This window comes from Nelumbo nucifera, chromosome 1 (assembly GCF_055504915.1).
Source record: "Nelumbo nucifera cultivar China Antique chromosome 1, China Antique-T2T, whole genome shotgun sequence".
Lineage (NCBI taxonomy): Eukaryota > Viridiplantae > Streptophyta > Magnoliopsida > Proteales > Nelumbonaceae > Nelumbo > Nelumbo nucifera.
The window spans coordinates 170,601,652-170,618,504 of NC_142649.1; the positions used below are offsets into that span (position 1 = coordinate 170,601,652).

The window sequence follows — 16,853 nt, forward strand, 5'->3', positions numbered from 1 at the left end:
GAAGTTACACTAGCAAATTCAACAAAGAGTGCTTGCAGATCCTTGACCTCGACCTGACCGTACGACTCACCGCAGCGATAAAGGGAGTTTGACACGAGAAGTTTTCTTGGCGCCTTGGAGTGAAACCCCCCTGAACTATGGAGAGGTTTCTCGCTGATGCCGAGAAGTACTTGCAGACAGAGGAAACCCGAGAGCTTAAAAAGGAGCCTCAGCAGGGAGAAAAAAAAAAAGAGAAAATGAGCATACCAGTAGTAGCAAGCATCAGTGGCGGAAAAGCAAGTCATCGGGGAGGAGCAAGTCCCCACACAAGAGGAGCAAGTCGCCACCTCGGGGTGCTGGGTCAAGTCAGCGATCTGGAACCCCACTGGTTGAAAGGACCACTTACACCCCCTCAATGCGAAGCAGGGTGAAATATTGATGGCAATCAAGGATTCCAACCTTAATGTCAGGTGGCCACCAAGGATGCGGGGAGATCCGACGACAAGGAATCTGAATGTCTACTGCCACTTCCACCGGGACATTGGGCATAGTACAGAAAATTGCAGAAACCTCAAGGAGGAAATCAAAGACTTGATCCATTGTGGATATCTGAAGAAATATATTCAACACAGTAATAGAGAGACGACACACCGATCAAAGAAGAAAAGCCCTAGAATCGAGCAAGAGGAATGACCCGTCACCTCGGCAACCACAACCACGTGGAGACAGTCCGATCCGCGGGGTGATTAACATGATCACCGGTGGATCCATTGTTGTAGGGTTTACCACGGCAGCAGGGAAGACCTCCGTTCGAGAGTTGAAGCAAGAAATGAAGAACCCACCAAAGCGACCTCGGCTTGAAGAGCCCATTTATTTCACCGAGGACGACGCACGTGGGATTCAATATCCGCACAATGATGCCTTGGTTGTCAAGCTCGTGATTAACGACTTCGAGATGAAGCAAATACTGGTGGACTCTGGAAGTTCAGCCGATGTGTTGTTTTTGGAAGCCTTCGACAAGTTGTAGTTGTAGTGAAGCGACATGGGACGGCAGATACACCTCTAGTGGGGTTCAGTGGCGAGGTGGTCAAGTCCCACAGCCGAATCACAGTGCCAGTTGCAAAAGGAACGTGAACCAATTTAGTGCGCTTTGAACATAGCTTCCTCGTGGTCCCAACTCCATCCTTCTACAACACAATTTTAGGTCGGCCCATTTTGCACGCCCTCTGAGCTGTCGTGTCGACCTATTACATGTCGATGAAGTTTCCGACAAGCTGCAGAGTGTGGGTAGTATGAGGTGATCAACTGGAATCCCACAAGTTCTTTGTAGCAACATTAAAGGGTAAGGAAAATTTGGCAGAAGATGTCAAACTAGAGCCCCCACTTGAACATACTAAGGAGCGAGTTGCCCCGATGTAGGAAACAGTCCATGTATCGGTCTTCGAAGTCGAGCCGACGAAGACCCTCCAGATCGGTGCTCTACTAAACGAACCTCTCTAGTTTCAACTAGTAAGTTTTTTACTCAGTAATTTAGATGTTTTTGCTTGGTCCATGGCAGAAATGCCCGGTATTGACCCTAGCTTAATTACTCATAAACTTAATGTGGACCCCTTAGTCAGGCCAGTTAGACAATGAAAAAAAAACCTCGCCCCAGAGCAGTGAAGGGTAGTAGACGAGGAGGTCGGGAAACTCCTTGCAGCGGACTTTGTTGAAGAGGTCCATTACCTGAGTTGGGTGGCAAATCCCGTGCTCGTGAAGATGGCCAACGACAAGTGGCACATGTGCGTCGACTACACTGACCTCAACAGAGCCTACCCGAAAGATTGCTTCCCACTTCCCCAGATAGATCGCTTGGTAGATGCGACCTCGGAGCACGAGCTGCTGAGCTTAATGGACGCTTACTCTAGCTACAACCAGATTAGACTGGGCGTAGCTCACCAGGACAATATCGCCTTTGTAACCGAGCTAGAGTTGTACTGTTATAAAGTGATGCCCTTCGGAATGAAAAACGCTGGAGCAACCTTCTAGTGACTTGTAAACAAAATTTTGAACCATTAATTGGGAATAAAATTGAATGTTATGTTGATGACATGGTCGTGAAATCCCAATTTTCAAATTCTTTAATTGATGATTTAAATTGCGTTTTTCAAATTTTAAGAAAATACAACATGAAGCTCAACCCAAACAAGTGTGTCTTTGGGGTCACGTCAGTCAAATTCCTTGGCTACATAGTAAACCAGTGTTGTATTGAAGCCAACTTGGATAAAATTAAGCCATACTAGATATGCGACCACCTCAGAAAGTTAAGTACAAAGACTAATTGGCCGGGTAGCTGCCCTCAACCGGTTTATGTCTAAATTGGCGGGTTGGTGCCTACCCTTCTTTATGGCAATAAAGAAATACAAAGACCTCGTGTGGACCGAAGAGTGCCAACTCGTGTTTGATGGGCTGAAAAAATACCTAAGTTTCACCCTAGTTTTGACCCGACCTGAGGAAGACGATGGGCTGAAGTTATACCTCTCCCCGAGTGACGAGGTAGTCAGCTCAGTATTAATCAGAGGAGTGGATTGGGTCCAATGACCCGTCTACTACGTAAGGTTTTCTAGGATGTGGAAACTAGGTACCCCAACATAGAAAAGCTGGCGTACGCACTGGTAATTGCAGCTCAAAAATTGTGTCCATACTTCCAAGCCCACACAATCATGTCCTATTAAAGCCCGAGGGGTCTAGCAGGTTGACAAAGTGGGCGGTTGAGCTGGGTGAGTACGACATCCGGTTCGAGCCATGCCCAACAATCAAAGGTCAGGTCTTGGCAGATTTCGTGGCAGAATGCACGTTCAGCACGCAGTCCCTGAATTGATTGAGCCTGGTAATGTGTCGAATGCATCAACCATTGTAGCATCGGTCCCGGTCAGATTAGTGCCGACCTGGGACAAGGAGCCCTGGATCCTCCACGTAGACAGCTCATCTAATTAGCGAGGAAGCGGTGTTGGGTTGATACGATACGGGCTTAGCGAAGTAAAGCTGGAGTACGCTCTCCGGTTCAGATTCGAGGCATCGAATAGTGAAGCAAAGTACGAGGCATTGATAGCCAAGCTATGATTAGTGAAGGAAGTCGAGGCAAAACACCTCATAATCTGCAAGCGACTCTCAGTTGGTCGTAAACCAGGTCAGTGGTGACTACGAGGCTTAAGATCAAACTATGGCCGCCTACTTTGTTAAAGTGATAGAACTCCTACCAGCCTTTTGCTCTTGGTTCGTTTGACAGATACCAAGGTCAAAGAACGTTGAGGCCGATGCCCTTTCGCGGTTGGCTAGTACTAGTGACAATACGATAAGAACGATGTACATAGATGACCTGCCTTAGCCCAACTTTCTCGGGGGGGGGGGCAGAAGAGGTCGCTCTCATGTTGCAAGCAGAACTGAGCTGGATTGATCCACTTGTCGATTATCTGCTCCACGAGACCCTACCAGAAAAATGCAATGCAGCTCGAAGGGTAGAGCATTAGTCAGCTTGGTACATTATTATTGACGGGTGGCTATATAGAAGGTCCTTCACACTCCCTTACCTACATTGCTTGCAACCTACGGAAGCAGATCATGTATTTTGCGATATCCATGAAGGACTTTGTGAAGGACATTTGGGGGGCAGAGCCCTTGCCTAGAAGGCATTAAGACAAGGGTACTTCTGACCCACCATGATGGAAAACACACTCGAGCTCGTCAAGAAATGTGACAATAACCAAAGGCATGCTAATATCCTCCACCAACCTGCCATCGATCTGAAGTACTTAACCAGCCCGTGGCCTTTTGCGCAGTGGGGGATAGACATCCTTGAACTGTTTCCGCCGAAAACTAGGTAGAGAATATTCCTGGTCGTAGCGGTGGATTACTTTACGAAGTGGGTGGAGGCCGAGCCGCTGGTGATGATTACAGCCCGAAACGTGTAGAACTTATTTTGGAAGAACATAGTGTATCGTTTCAGACTACCCAAGGTACTGATTTTAGACAACGGGAAGCAATTTGAAGACATCATATTTCTAAATTGGTGCGCCGAGATGGGCAGGCCGAAGAGACGAACAGGGCCATCCTCTATGGACTGAAAGCTCGCTTGGCGTGGCTAAGGGGTTATGGGTTGACGAGTTGCCCAACGTCCTTTGGGTATACTGAACCACTACTAAGACTGCAAGCAAGAAAACACCATTTAACTTGATGTACGGAACAGAGGCCGTGATCCTAGCCAAGATCAAAGTATCGACCTTGCGGCTTAATGCATATGACGAAAAGGAAAATGACGATGAGCTCCGAACTAACCTAGATTTGATTGAAGAAGTGCATGACTTAACCTATATTCGGACTACGACCTATCAACAATGGGTAGCTCGGTATTACAATGCCAGGGTCAAAAGATCAAAGTATCGACCTTGAGGCTTAATGCATATGACAAAAAGGAAAATGACGATGAGTTCCGAACTAACCTAGATTTGATTGAAGAAGTGCACGACTTAACCTATATTCGGACTACGACCTATCAACAATGGGTAGCTCGGTATTACAATGCCAGGGTCAAAAGACGTCAATTTCGAGTTGGCGATTTGGTGCTCTGAAAGGTAATGGTATCGGAGCCCGATGTAGGCAAGCTTGGACCGAACTGGGAAAGACCATACAAGGTAAGACAGGTGTTCGGAGAAGGAACATACGAGCTTGAAACGATGAAAGGAAAGCAAGTACCTTGAGCCTGGAATGTCAATAGCCTCAAGAGATACTACCTATGAGCTCGCAGATCGAAAGTTCACAAAACTTATCAAGTACTCGGGGCCACCGACTGGCTAAGGATATGAAGAGTGGAGTATGAGACGCTCCCAAGGCCTAAGGGCCAAGGTGTTGAGTTGACAAAGACCTAGGAACCAAACGAATACTCAGTCGCCTCTTTGGCATGGGCCAAAAAAAAAGCCCAATCGCCTCTTTTGCATTGGAAAGACAAGACATAGTCGCCTCTCCGGCATGGGCAAACCAAGAGTCAGTTCACGTGTAGCCTCATTGGTGTTGAGAATAGGTCGGGAATATACCCTACATTGTCTGCACCTTGGCTTACATTAATATTGGGTTATTCCTATTCACACCTAACTTTTCAATTCGGCACTTCGGATAACCCAAACTTGAAAATTTTTTGTCAAACATCTAGATTTCTGCACATAAAAAGAAAGAGATTTCATTGAAGATAAGTTCAGTTACATCCTGTTGCAAAAAAAAAAAAAAGAAAAAGAGAGTTCAGATATTTAAACCGAGCTCGGAGGCTTGGGATATCGTATATGTACAAAAGGTCCAAGAAAAGAGGCAAGATGAATCAGTCATTCAGGGACTCCTCGCCCTCACCAACAACATCCTTAGGCTGGTCGGTCTCCATGGCGTCCTCGACAACAACGTCTTCGGCATCTTCAGCATCCCCTTCATCGGTCTCCTCGTTGTCACTTCCCTCCTCCGAGTCTGGGTCCTTCCCTGCCTCTTCGGCCATCTTGCGAGTGACCCAGAGTGTGCTGATAACACTAAGATCAAGGTCGGGGCACTCACGTCGAGTCAGCCACCTGCTCAGTTTGAAGCCCTTTCGGTAAAAAGACGAGCTGATCTTAGTTCCTAGCTCGCGAAGCTCCTTCGAATTCTTGTAAGCCTCGACGGCTTTGGACCCGACCTCCTTGATTGCCTCGTCATGGATTGCCTCGCGCTCTTGCAGAATAGCCTTCAAATTCTCCTTCTCCTTTTTGAGGTCCGCTTTCTCGTTCTTCGAATCCTCCTTCTCCCACATCAGGTACTTGATCAGGCCTTTTTCAGCTCGATCATCCTTTTCCAACTTATGGATTTAACCCAAGGCCTTGTTGAGCTCACGCTGAGAGTGCACAGAGGAACTCTCGGCTTCCAAGGCCCTTGACAAATGCCGATCGGACTGTTGAACCAGAGCATGGATCATAGAGTTTACCTATCAAAAGAAAGATGATGAAGTCTCAATACTGAAAGAGAATATAGAGAATGATGACCAAAGTGCAGAAATGTACCACCATGCAGTGACTAGTAGCCCTCTGCCCGAGCTAACTGATCGACAGTTCGGAGAAGTGAGCGATCTCCTCGGGTTAAACTACTTATTTGCTCTTATGGAGGCTACATTTCGGGTTCATGATGCTTGGCTGGTCCTCGGGGCCCTCTATAGAAGAGATGACCTTGCGGGTAGCCTGGAGCTCGGGCTCTGGAATCTCCTCGGGCAAAGTAGGTTGGGGAACCCCATCATGGTCCCCCTCAACCAAGTTGAACACTGGAGGGTCCTCGGTAGCAGGAGCATTAATGACAGGGGGGGTAGTGGTATGCACGGTGGTGGAGTCTTGGGGACGGGCCTTCTTGGAAGCCCTCCTCATGTTCTTGGACAAGTCACCAGTGGGAATGTCATCCATGGTTACTTTAGAAGGCAATGCAGAGCAGTTAGGCAAATTAAAGTCGAACCAAAAGAAGACCGGGCATATACACCGAGGTGACAACCTACCGGGAGGGCTCAACCCGGCTCTTATGAGCTTCTCCTCAGCCAAGAAGTCCGCCATCTATAGGTCTAGCTGCTTCCAAGAGCGGATTACCGCCATTATCTCCTGGTCCAACCTAATGTCGGGGTCTTGTATGGCTGAGCTCCAGTGAGTTGGGAAAGGCCACCCGCGGTATTACGAACCACGAACTAACGTCTCTTCTAGGCCGGAACCTTATTAGGAGCCCCGTGCAGAATCTTGTACCTAGGTCAAGGAGACATAGTAACTACGCCTGTTCTTGGCCAGAACATAGACGGAGTTCTTTTTAATGGAGTAGGTCGAACTAAAGATGTCAAGGCTCAGAGGTCGGTTATAGACGTGGAAGAGGGAGATGGTGCGGATCGAGTTTGGGTGGAGCTGGTTTATAGCAATATCAAAGAAATTGACTACCTCGATGATGAAAGGATGAAGGAGGAAACATTGCCCAGACGCAAGCTGATCCCCAAACACCACGATCTCGTCGTGACCGTGATCCCAAGGATGTTGACCTAAAGGAATGCTAAGTACAAGATCGTTTGGGAACCTATAGCGAGCTGCCAACATGACAAGTCTGTCAACTGTCATAACTAAAGGACCAAAGTTATCTGGCCCCCGACATCGATGAGAGGTGGAAGTTTCTTCTCTAGAAGCTTGGCGCTCCTACCGAGTTGCATCCTCCCCGGACGCACTAGAGTCAGGGTCACGCGACATAGTGCTCGCTTTGCCTAGATTTGGTTCTTCAACGAGTGTCGAGGTCCCCACCTTGGCGCCCTCTGACTCACTAGTTTGATTAAACAAGTTGCCCGTACTAATGCTAGACATGACTGAAACTAAGAACAAGCGAGCAGAAAGGGGAAAAGCAAGGACAAGGCGAACTCACCGAAGAATGGAGAGGAAATTGGATGACCTCGAATACACGGGCACGTAACACCGACCTGGAGACGTATGCGCGACCCCAAGCACTCTAATGCACGAAATATGGGAAGGAAAGGGCACCCCTTGGCACGGGGAGTGGGGGGCAATTAACGCGGGCTGATTCGGCCCAACCTATTGAACAAGGGACACGTGGACGCGATCCGACAACAAGATGATGACTCAGCGCTCCCCACCACCTCGGCTATGACCGAGGTAAGAGCAGCTCGGGACAGCCCAACCTGCCGAGGTGACGCATAGCAAACTTCTAGTAGCCCACCAGCTATCTTCAACACCTATGGGATCATGCCTCGCAACCGTCGGCTTTACCCTCAACCCGCTCGATTCGGGCGAGCACGATGAGCATTATCTGAAGACATGATAACTACTATTCGGTGCAAAACAAACTCCTGATAACACGGGAGTGGATCCCGGAAACATTTTGTGAAACCCACGGCAGTCTACTATATAAGGGCACAAACTCCCAAGACCCAGGTGCCCGCGGTTAAGTGTACTCTAGTTCTCTTACTTCCAAGCTTTTACCTTGCAACCAGAACAAGAATACTAATTTAAGCATCGGAGCGACCCCACCGGGTTAGCCACCACGGGTTCTTTGATCTATTTTCTTGCAGTCTGCTCGTCTCATTCATCAACCGACGTCCGAGCTGTCGTCCAGCTAGGTGCATCCAGATCGCGCACAATCACTTTTGAAATGCAAAAATAGCTTAACTAGACGAGATCACATCTGCGCCCCACATGCACATCTTAGTGTGCATTGGAAACATCTCCCAAAGTTGTCAGTGGGAGATGTTCCCAATACACAGTTGGGATATGTTGTGGACGTTTGTGGGGCATAGATGTGAATTCTCACTGGACAGTCGATTTCTCTAGAGGTGTAAATTGGGTTGTGTTGGGCCGGCATGGCATGGCCTGCATGTGGCCCGTGCTATGTCGATCCGCGGGCCAAGTTGGGCAGTACTTCCCTCCCCTAGGATACTTTGGGGGTCAGCCTAGCACGGCTCACGGACCGACAAATCAAGCCAAACCATTTTTTTAATTTTAAAAAATAATGAAAATTTTAACATATATTAAAAAATAGACGAAAAGTAAAAAAGATCTTAAAATTTTACAGTTCATTTCAAATTTTTGTGGGGGTTCTTTTGTCTTTCGCCCACTTCTGAATTGCCTCTTAGCATGTTAAGCACCTAGGGAGGTTCTTTTCTATTTAGATCTGAAATTGGGTTTCAGATCTGAAAATCAGACTCAACCCAAATGTAGGTGGCATAATATTTTCAGACTTCATAGGTCTGAAAAGTGCCATCAAGCGCCAGCTTAGAACCCAGGTCGATGTCTAGAAATGAGCTTTGGTTGGGTAAGCACTGAGGTGGTATATAATATAATATAGATATAGATTACATAAGCAAAAGGATTACTTCCTTCTAAAACTAGGTTTGGGAAGTTAATGGACTATAATTGATGCAACATTTAAGTGATTATCCTTTAACAAATGCAATAAACAAACCCATTTGAATGGCGTTCCACCAAGCTTCCTTGGTGTTTTCATTACCAGAAACTTGTGGCGTGTACAGAAATAGAATTGGAAACACTCATTCCCAACCTCCTCGAGGACAAGAAACAAATTTGACTTTTTCTTTTTTGATATTACTGGGTGCATGTGGGGTTCATTTACCATTCCACATGGAGAACCTTCAATTATGTAGGTGTGATCCTGCACATCTAAATTTGGGGGACACCGAGTGACCATCTCAGCTAGTGAGTCATAGGCAGGCAGGAATAAATTTCACTAAGAAAAAAGAAGCAATGACAATGGAAAAGAAATGATTTCATTAATTGTAAAAGGGGTTCTTATAATGGTAGAAAATCTGGTAGACCTCCCCCAAATTTAGAGGTGGTTCCTCCATAATATATTGCCACAATATATATTAGGCAACGTACGTACCCTTGGAAAGTTATAGTTGTGTGTTGATGAATTATATTAGCCCTTCAGCGTCTCTAGCTCCATTGTCTTTGTCATTAGATTACTAAACGTACATGTAGATGAGGGAGGAGTACTGGACCAGTACTCCAGTCCAGTCTCCACTTTCCTCTGTCGTTGATGGTAATATTGGAAAGAAGGGCCGTATTGCTCTTGTGGGGGTTGTCAGCCATTTCCACATATACCACGACACGACAAACAGCCTCCAGTATCTTATTTCTTCTTCTACTATTTCAATTCTCTCAAGAGCTGTAACATGCACCTCACTTCACCCCTCCAAGACCCCGGCTTATATTCTCTTTTCTGTTTGCTTGATTGTTAAAATAAATCTTTGGAAACCCACTACATCATGCATGTCCATAAATGGTTATTCTTCAATTTATTTATTTTTTATTTGTAGAAAAAGAAGCAAATATATATAAAATAGATCATCAATTTATTCTCTCAAAGAGTACCTTGGCTATGTGGCGGTTGATCATGTCGTGTGGACAGTAGGCAGTGTAGTAGTAGCCCTTGGCAACAGTGAGGAATGTTTGCTTGATCGCAGGATCAATGCCATCAGAGGGCCGGAGTACACATTGGACTAGTTCTTGCATGTCTGATTCTATCTCGAGGGGGGTGGTGGTGCTTCTCATATTTGGAATATTATTGCTCTCCTTTTCCTTTACCTGATAACCAAAGGAAGTTGGGAAAAAAAATTAACAAATTAAGAACATAATATAAGATATATTGAGCATCGATTGGTCACTGCAATATTCCATATATTATTGCTCTCCTTTTTGTTTTTGTTTCTTTTCTCATTTCAAGCATAGCTCCATCAGCTACCCAAATTCAGAAGAGAGAATACCCATTTTTTTTTAATGAACTTAAGAAATAATAGAATGAAGTCATTCAAAGATGCATGTGTTGAAAATGAACTGATTTACTATTTTCCTGAACAACCTCAAGTGAATCCATCCCACTAGAATGAAGTAAACTTAATTGAGATGAAGGCTGTCAAAACTAAAATTAATGAAATGGTGCTATTTCAGATGGAAAGCAAAAAGAGTAGACAAGTAATTCGTGTAATAATGTCCATGGAAAGACGTTTGTAATTATAAAATTACTCTCTCTCTCTCTCTCTACATGTATTGGGAGGGACCCATAAAGTTCCATTATTAACTCCATCCCTTAAATATTAGTTATGGGCCGGGGTTTGATGAGTTTTTTCTTGCACTTCCGTTGGGTCTGTGAGAGGTGTTCTCTTACATGCACGTTGACTCGGGAGAAAATGTGTAAGAAAAATATAACGGGATCAGACATGTCCAATTGTCTTCCCACTTAATTTTGAGTGCGGATGACCCATATCTATTTCCAGCTGCAATTGTCGTCTGGGAAAGGTGTCCCATTTCATGTCATGCATGCATGTGAAATGGGAACCAAATTCAGCCAACAACAGCGAGTGCTTTTTCATTTTGAGAAGAGAATTAATCATCCTGAGAGCGCAGAGTGCAAATTAAAGAAGAATTGGATTAGAACAAATAAAGCCACATTCCTACTTGTTTGTGCAGCAATAAGAGAAGATATATAGATAGAGATCTATTTGGAGTGGGTTTTTGTTTGTCATGGATAGCTCCTTTCTGTGCCACACTCTGCTCATTCATAATTCTCACCTTGCATTCCCGGAAACGACTCAAGTGGTGGAACAATCTGTTGGTGAGTTGGACGACACGAGCATAGTGGGGATGGGACAACAGCTCCTCCGAGATGCAACGGCCGGCACATAGGTTTATGCTGAGTACCAGTAGCTCTGCCTCTCTTTCATGCTGCCTATCTTCTTCTTCTTCTTGTTTTTCCTCCCACCATGTCAGCAGCCACCTGCCCCACTGTACCCATCAAAACTTTGTTAATAGCAAGGACAGAGGAAAACGGTACGGCAGATCTCTTTCTCACTCTCGCACACGCACACGCACACACACACGCACTCGCACACACACGCCACGCGTTAACATCAATAATGCAGAGAGAGTATATATAAAAAGCTTCCCTTGTCATTGTTATTGGTGGTTTGAGATGTGGTTCAAGTATAGAGTACTCACAGCTCGTTGTAAGTAGTGGCGGATGTGTATGCCGTGCGCCATCAGTGAGTCCAATGAAAGCCGATTGAGGGTTTGGAGCAGGGCCCTAATGAGTCCCTCTGCTGTCCTCTTCGAACCCCACCTCCTGCATAAAACCAAACAAATACAACCTTTCATTTTTCTCCAAAAGCTCCTTTCATTTCTCTCGACAAATGAAACCCACTTTTGAAAAATGAGACCACTAATTTCCATAATAGAGAAAACATATATCTCTGGCCTGTCCTTTCAGTGGGTGGATGATGGATCCTCTATCTCTCTCTCTGGTGGTAGCTAGTATTGGTGGTTTGGTTAGTGAAACTTAATTAGAACAAATGAAGAGTGCTACATAAAGATGAACGCTTCAGAATTTTGTGTTGTCATCACAGAATTGGTTCATGTATAAGGTTTGGATATATGATGCTCAGAAGAAGACGATTATGATGAGATAGCACAAGGAGGCATTAGGGGAAAAGCTTCTGCTCCTTTTGAAAAGGGAGGGGGAAACAGTCTTTTTCAGGATGCATAACAGGTCCAAAACACCTCACTGTTTTGAAGATACCGGTATGGGGGCTTTGACATCCACAGTGAATAAGGATCAACCCCTCCTGTAAATAAGAACCATGGGATCTAGCGTGCTGTGGTGTGTTGCAAAACACCAAACAATAAGCATGCATGACGCATCTGCTAGACCCTCGGGTCCAGCACTTAATTAGCTGGACCCTCCAATCCTAACCCTTTTTCACCACACTTAACGGAGTAAGAGTTAACGGCTGGATTACACATAACAAGTGTTGATGTTGAAGGCTCCAATATTCTCTACTCTTTTGTAAGACAGAATCCTGACCGGGGAACCACACCGATTGTGAGCTTCGGCAACCAGAACCCTCTGCACAAGTCTTTCGAAGCAAAAGACTTGGTGCAGCTTCTGCCGTGTTTCCTATCTCTAAATTCGCAACAACACCACGCTTACTATATAAGCCTTCTTCCTTCTTTGCATCTATTATGTTTGGTCTGAAGAATTAATGAGTTTCTTGCCTTCAATTTCTTTTACCTCTCTCTCTCTCTCCTTCTTTTTCGCATTTGGTTATTCTCGGAAAGCTGCCGAGGCTTGCTTGTTGCAATGCGAAAGAACTACAAAGGTGGCATAAACCGGGACTGAATCGCAGACTCAGTCGCCAGGCAGATAGAATGGGAGATGGAAGTGGCATCTAGAGAACAGCGGTATATATAGACGTTGCCTGAATGCCGGAGCTCACAACTTGTGCGGTTCCTGGGTGAGGGTTCTCTCTCACATAGTCACATGGAGTAAAGAATGAAACCTTCAACCAGTGTCGTGATGAATTTTCAGAGATTTTCTGCTGAGAAACCGTTTTATAAGTTAGAACTAACAACCATCAGAGTCTGAATATAGTTTCTAACCTTGTGTTGCTTTTAGGTGTGTTATCACAATTATTGCTACTGCTGTTGAAAGCATCAACGAAGTCTCTCCATTCTTGATCAGCTTGCTTCTCTAAGTAAAAGCAGACTGCCTTGACTAGGACTCCTGTTCGAGCCCATGCAAGACGCTCAGTCCATCGTTCAGGCTCGAAAATGCTTGCTGCTGCCACAAAATAGGCTTGGACAAGTGTCTCCCTGCTCACCCCGAACTCTCCAAGATTATACTCTGTGTACCACCTGCATGATGGGATACTTTAATAACTAACTATTTCTCATATACGCAATATATATATATATATAAATATGTCTCATCAAGGAACCACTGTAAGTCTCTTAGCTTACTTCTGAAAACTGATCCATTCCAGCTGATGCAATGCTTGGCAATGATTGTAGTCTATTTTTGCTAGCTCAAGATAGTCATTGTTATTAACTAAAGGCATCCTGAATAAAATTATTCAACCGGGAAAATTATGACGAAGTCGATCAGATCGAATAACCAGGTCAAACGTAGAATCCAGGGGAAAAAATAGAAAATCCATATATGCTGCCGGAAAGAGATAAGAACCTGTACAGTGTTTTCCCGATCCATACATCATCGTCCCCACCATATTGCTCTATATAATACCTAGACTCCAGTCTGGGTAGGCTGGCGTACCATGGTATGTCGACAGCATGGCCCACCTAATAATTTGGACGTGCAACCCATTATTTCTGTTTGACAAAATCCTGAATGAAAGTAGAATTAATTATAGTACAAAGTTGGCTTTATTATTTTAATTTAATTTATATATACCTCACCAGGCAAGTCCTTGGTTATTATCCATTTATCTAGAAGTTGATTGGCAGCCAGCTTTTCTTTTAGAAACCTGAATGAAAACGTCTTGGCATCTTCTAGGATCTTCTCTCCGGGGAACAACACCTGAGACGCCCGGTAGAGGTTAAAAATTCCTGTGACTGCCTGGTTCGATTGTCCTGCAAAGCAGAAGAATTCCCCGCCTTTCTCGAATTGCCGAAATGAATCTGCATGCGGCAATGAATCTTAATTAGTAGTATATTATTAATATACTACTATCTATATATAATTTGATATTATTCGAGCATGGTAATTATTAATTACCAGCGGAGACATCATAGCCATGCAACCTTAGGAGCCTGAACCCCATAGCTGTGTCATCAATATCATGTACCCTTGAATTTCGTGCCCAACAAATCCCATCCTCCGTCCAATAACTAATGTTTTCATTGGGATTTGAGCGTTAAAGTGGGAGGAATAATGTTTCAGTCAAATAATATTTTAAGGTAAAAATCTGAACTGAGCATTAAACAACGACACCTGTAGACATAATTGAGGCACTCTTTAATTTCTGATTGGAAATATCTAGAAATGCCGAGGCGTTCCAACCGATCAACAGCCCAAATATGTTCAAACAAGTCGACAGGATAGACATTAGGCACTGAGAAAAAACAAAACCATATATATACTGTTAGTAGCTGAGCACATATATATGAAGCTAAAATAAAAAAAGTTAAGAGGTAATTAATTAAAACGGAAAGCTTTCTAATTAATCGTGGAGGCAGAAGAGATATTTTACCTCCTCCATTGAATCTCTGGACGACTTTGTTGAGATATTGTAGGCAATTTTCATCTTTAGTCTGCATGAGGGCAAAGGCTGTCGAGGATGGCGAAAAGAGGAATGACCCATCTGAGCACTGAAGCTTGAGAAGCTTCTCCCATTCCAACCCATGCATGCCTTCCAAGCTATGGAGGAGAGTTGTGGGAACTAAGTGCATCATGTCCTTCGGTATCCTATATATATATATATATATATAGATCACACAATTAATTATTATATTAATCTATATATAAAAATAAAATCTCTTCGGTCTTCTCCCTGCAATAATTCACAAAGTATGTATATATATATATATATATATATATATATATATAACAAAGACAAATGACATACTCCATTAATTTTCACCTTCGATTATAAGAATTTTTACAAACCATTACTCGCAGAGTGTCAAGTTAATTACCTAGTGAGCTTTAGATTCCGCTTGGTATATATCTCTTGCATGAAAGCAGAATCATCTGGAATTTGCAAATCCAGATTTTTAGCAATTTCAATAAGAGAAGGGAAAGCAATTTCAAAGCCTATCGGCATGTTCTCTGCATTTTCAGTTTCGAGCATGCACATGTTCTCCCGAATGAATAACATTCCTATTAAGCCAAAGCAAAACCCATCTTAATTAATTCATGATCACTTTCATTTGATAAACTGATAATACGTACAACTGATGATGAACCAGTATTTAGTTAATTTTGTCATACCTTTCTCCCATCTCTCTGGGTATACGTTCCATGATTTCAATGCAACCACACAAGCCAAAGTGTTTAGTATCCGATCGTGAGCAGAGAACATCCCAAGGTCACCCCAAGAACCATCTGGGAGCTGATTTTCGACGATCCACCCAAGGCTAGAAGGGAACTGAGGAACACCACTTCCATGAATATCTTCGACTAGAGCCACCCATGCAGTGTCGTAGGCCGAGATACTAATTTCTCCATCCTCCATTGAATTCAACATTGATTTAATGGAATCCACCCTCTCCGCTATCTCTTTCGAAATCAAAACCTTGGTCAGCATAGACGAAACTCCATTAGTTTAGTTGGATAAACCAGTGAAGATCAAAAAGAAAGCAATAATCGACAAGTGAAATTACGTTATGAGCTTCCCCTTCTTCGTCACTGTTGACAGTCTCTAGCCACTCTATCACTGCTGAGCCATGTTTAGAAACCTCCGCGTAAACTGCACAAAACGATCATGGATTATCCAGCTAGCTAGCGTATCATGTGTGTTGTGTATACGTAGGGTTAACTTTGGTCTTTGGCTGTTGGGGCCCAACAGCAACAGCTAAAGTTTTTCCGTATACGTATGCATTTGCAGGAAAGGACGTACGTATATATATGTGCACAAGTACGAATCTATCTGGGATCCGGAACTATAATCAAATGTTTGTTACCTTGCGTGGGAGATTTGGATTTGGCGCCAAGTATGGAATGGAAGAGACCAAGGTTATTCCTTTCATTCATAGTCCTGATCATAGACCATACACCTTCAAAGAAGAATAATTAACGGACGGACACCCATTGATTTATAGCCGAAACTAGAAAGTAAGTTTGATGTGAAAAAATTACAATACGGCCGGCCACTATATCATTTTAGACTCATTCATTCGATTACTCTGTAACAGTTAGAGCAAAGTTAACAGGAAACTTAGAAGAGGTTATGCAGTGTTCACCATTAATTCCCCGGCTAAAAACATGAATCTCAATAATTCACCAGAAAAATAGCTCGCCTTTTTTTTTTGTCTTAGAAGTTACAACTGTAATCCAGAAGGATATAGATTCTAGAGAAAAACGATCAATCTTGACGTTCGTTTCTTTTACCTTTACCAACTGGATCAGTAATAAAAAGCATTTAACTGCCGTGGAGATTATCCGATTTCGTCCCCAGAAATCTGAACTTGTACCAGGTGATGGTTCATAAGATATATAGCGTAGAAAGTGGAAACTCACCAGAGGAAACCGCCGGCGTATCTGATGAAGGAGAAGCTCGTAAGACTGGAAGATGTGGAAACTGGCGGAGGAGAGTTGCCGTAGAAAGCATTTTGTTTTAAAAGTTTAAAAGGTGGCCGAGAGAAGAGAGGGAAGGGGCAGAAGAAAGTAGAAACTGAACTGAAGAGATTAATGGAGAGAGAGAGAGAAAACAGATCTCACCTGACGCAGAGGTAAATGAGAGTATGGTGTGATTTGCTCTGTAATACACTTTTAACAACTTCACAATTTCTCATCCCATCCCATCATTTCTCATCCCACAAATCAAACAG

At 44.0% G+C, this 16,853-nt stretch overlaps 1 protein-coding gene across 7 annotated transcripts in view; it reads right to left on the minus strand.

Moving 5' to 3' along the window:
• LOC104596661 (ent-copalyl diphosphate synthase 1) overlaps positions 1 to 16,853 on the minus strand; it is a 35,349-nt gene extending 18,496 nt beyond the window's left edge. For 2 of the 7 annotated variants that reach the window (XM_088895220.1, XM_088895221.1), the window contains exons 1-15: positions 16,543 to 16,794; positions 15,987 to 16,079; positions 15,687 to 15,772; positions 15,295 to 15,598; positions 15,000 to 15,183; positions 14,555 to 14,769; positions 14,296 to 14,416; positions 14,080 to 14,192; positions 13,756 to 14,000; positions 13,528 to 13,643; positions 13,305 to 13,403; positions 12,945 to 13,199; positions 11,508 to 11,631; positions 11,082 to 11,294; positions 9,885 to 10,097 (exon numbers count right to left, since the gene is read on the minus strand). In XM_088895220.1, the coding sequence (XP_088751346.1) occupies positions 9,885 to 10,097; positions 11,082 to 11,294; positions 11,508 to 11,631; positions 12,945 to 13,199; positions 13,305 to 13,403; positions 13,528 to 13,643; positions 13,756 to 14,000; positions 14,080 to 14,192; positions 14,296 to 14,416; positions 14,555 to 14,769; positions 15,000 to 15,183; positions 15,295 to 15,598; positions 15,687 to 15,772; positions 15,987 to 16,079; positions 16,543 to 16,633 (2,472 nt within the window). In that variant the 5' untranslated portion in view covers positions 16,634 to 16,794. Of the gene's footprint in view, positions 1 to 5,263; positions 5,954 to 9,718; positions 10,098 to 10,465; positions 10,905 to 11,081; positions 11,295 to 11,507; positions 11,632 to 12,944; positions 13,200 to 13,304; positions 13,404 to 13,527; positions 13,644 to 13,755; positions 14,001 to 14,079; positions 14,193 to 14,295; positions 14,417 to 14,554; positions 14,770 to 14,999; positions 15,184 to 15,294; positions 15,599 to 15,686; positions 15,773 to 15,986; positions 16,209 to 16,542 lie in introns of those variants that run through there. The other 5 variants (XM_088895218.1, XM_088895222.1, XM_088895219.1 and 2 more) reach the window with 5 other exon arrangements.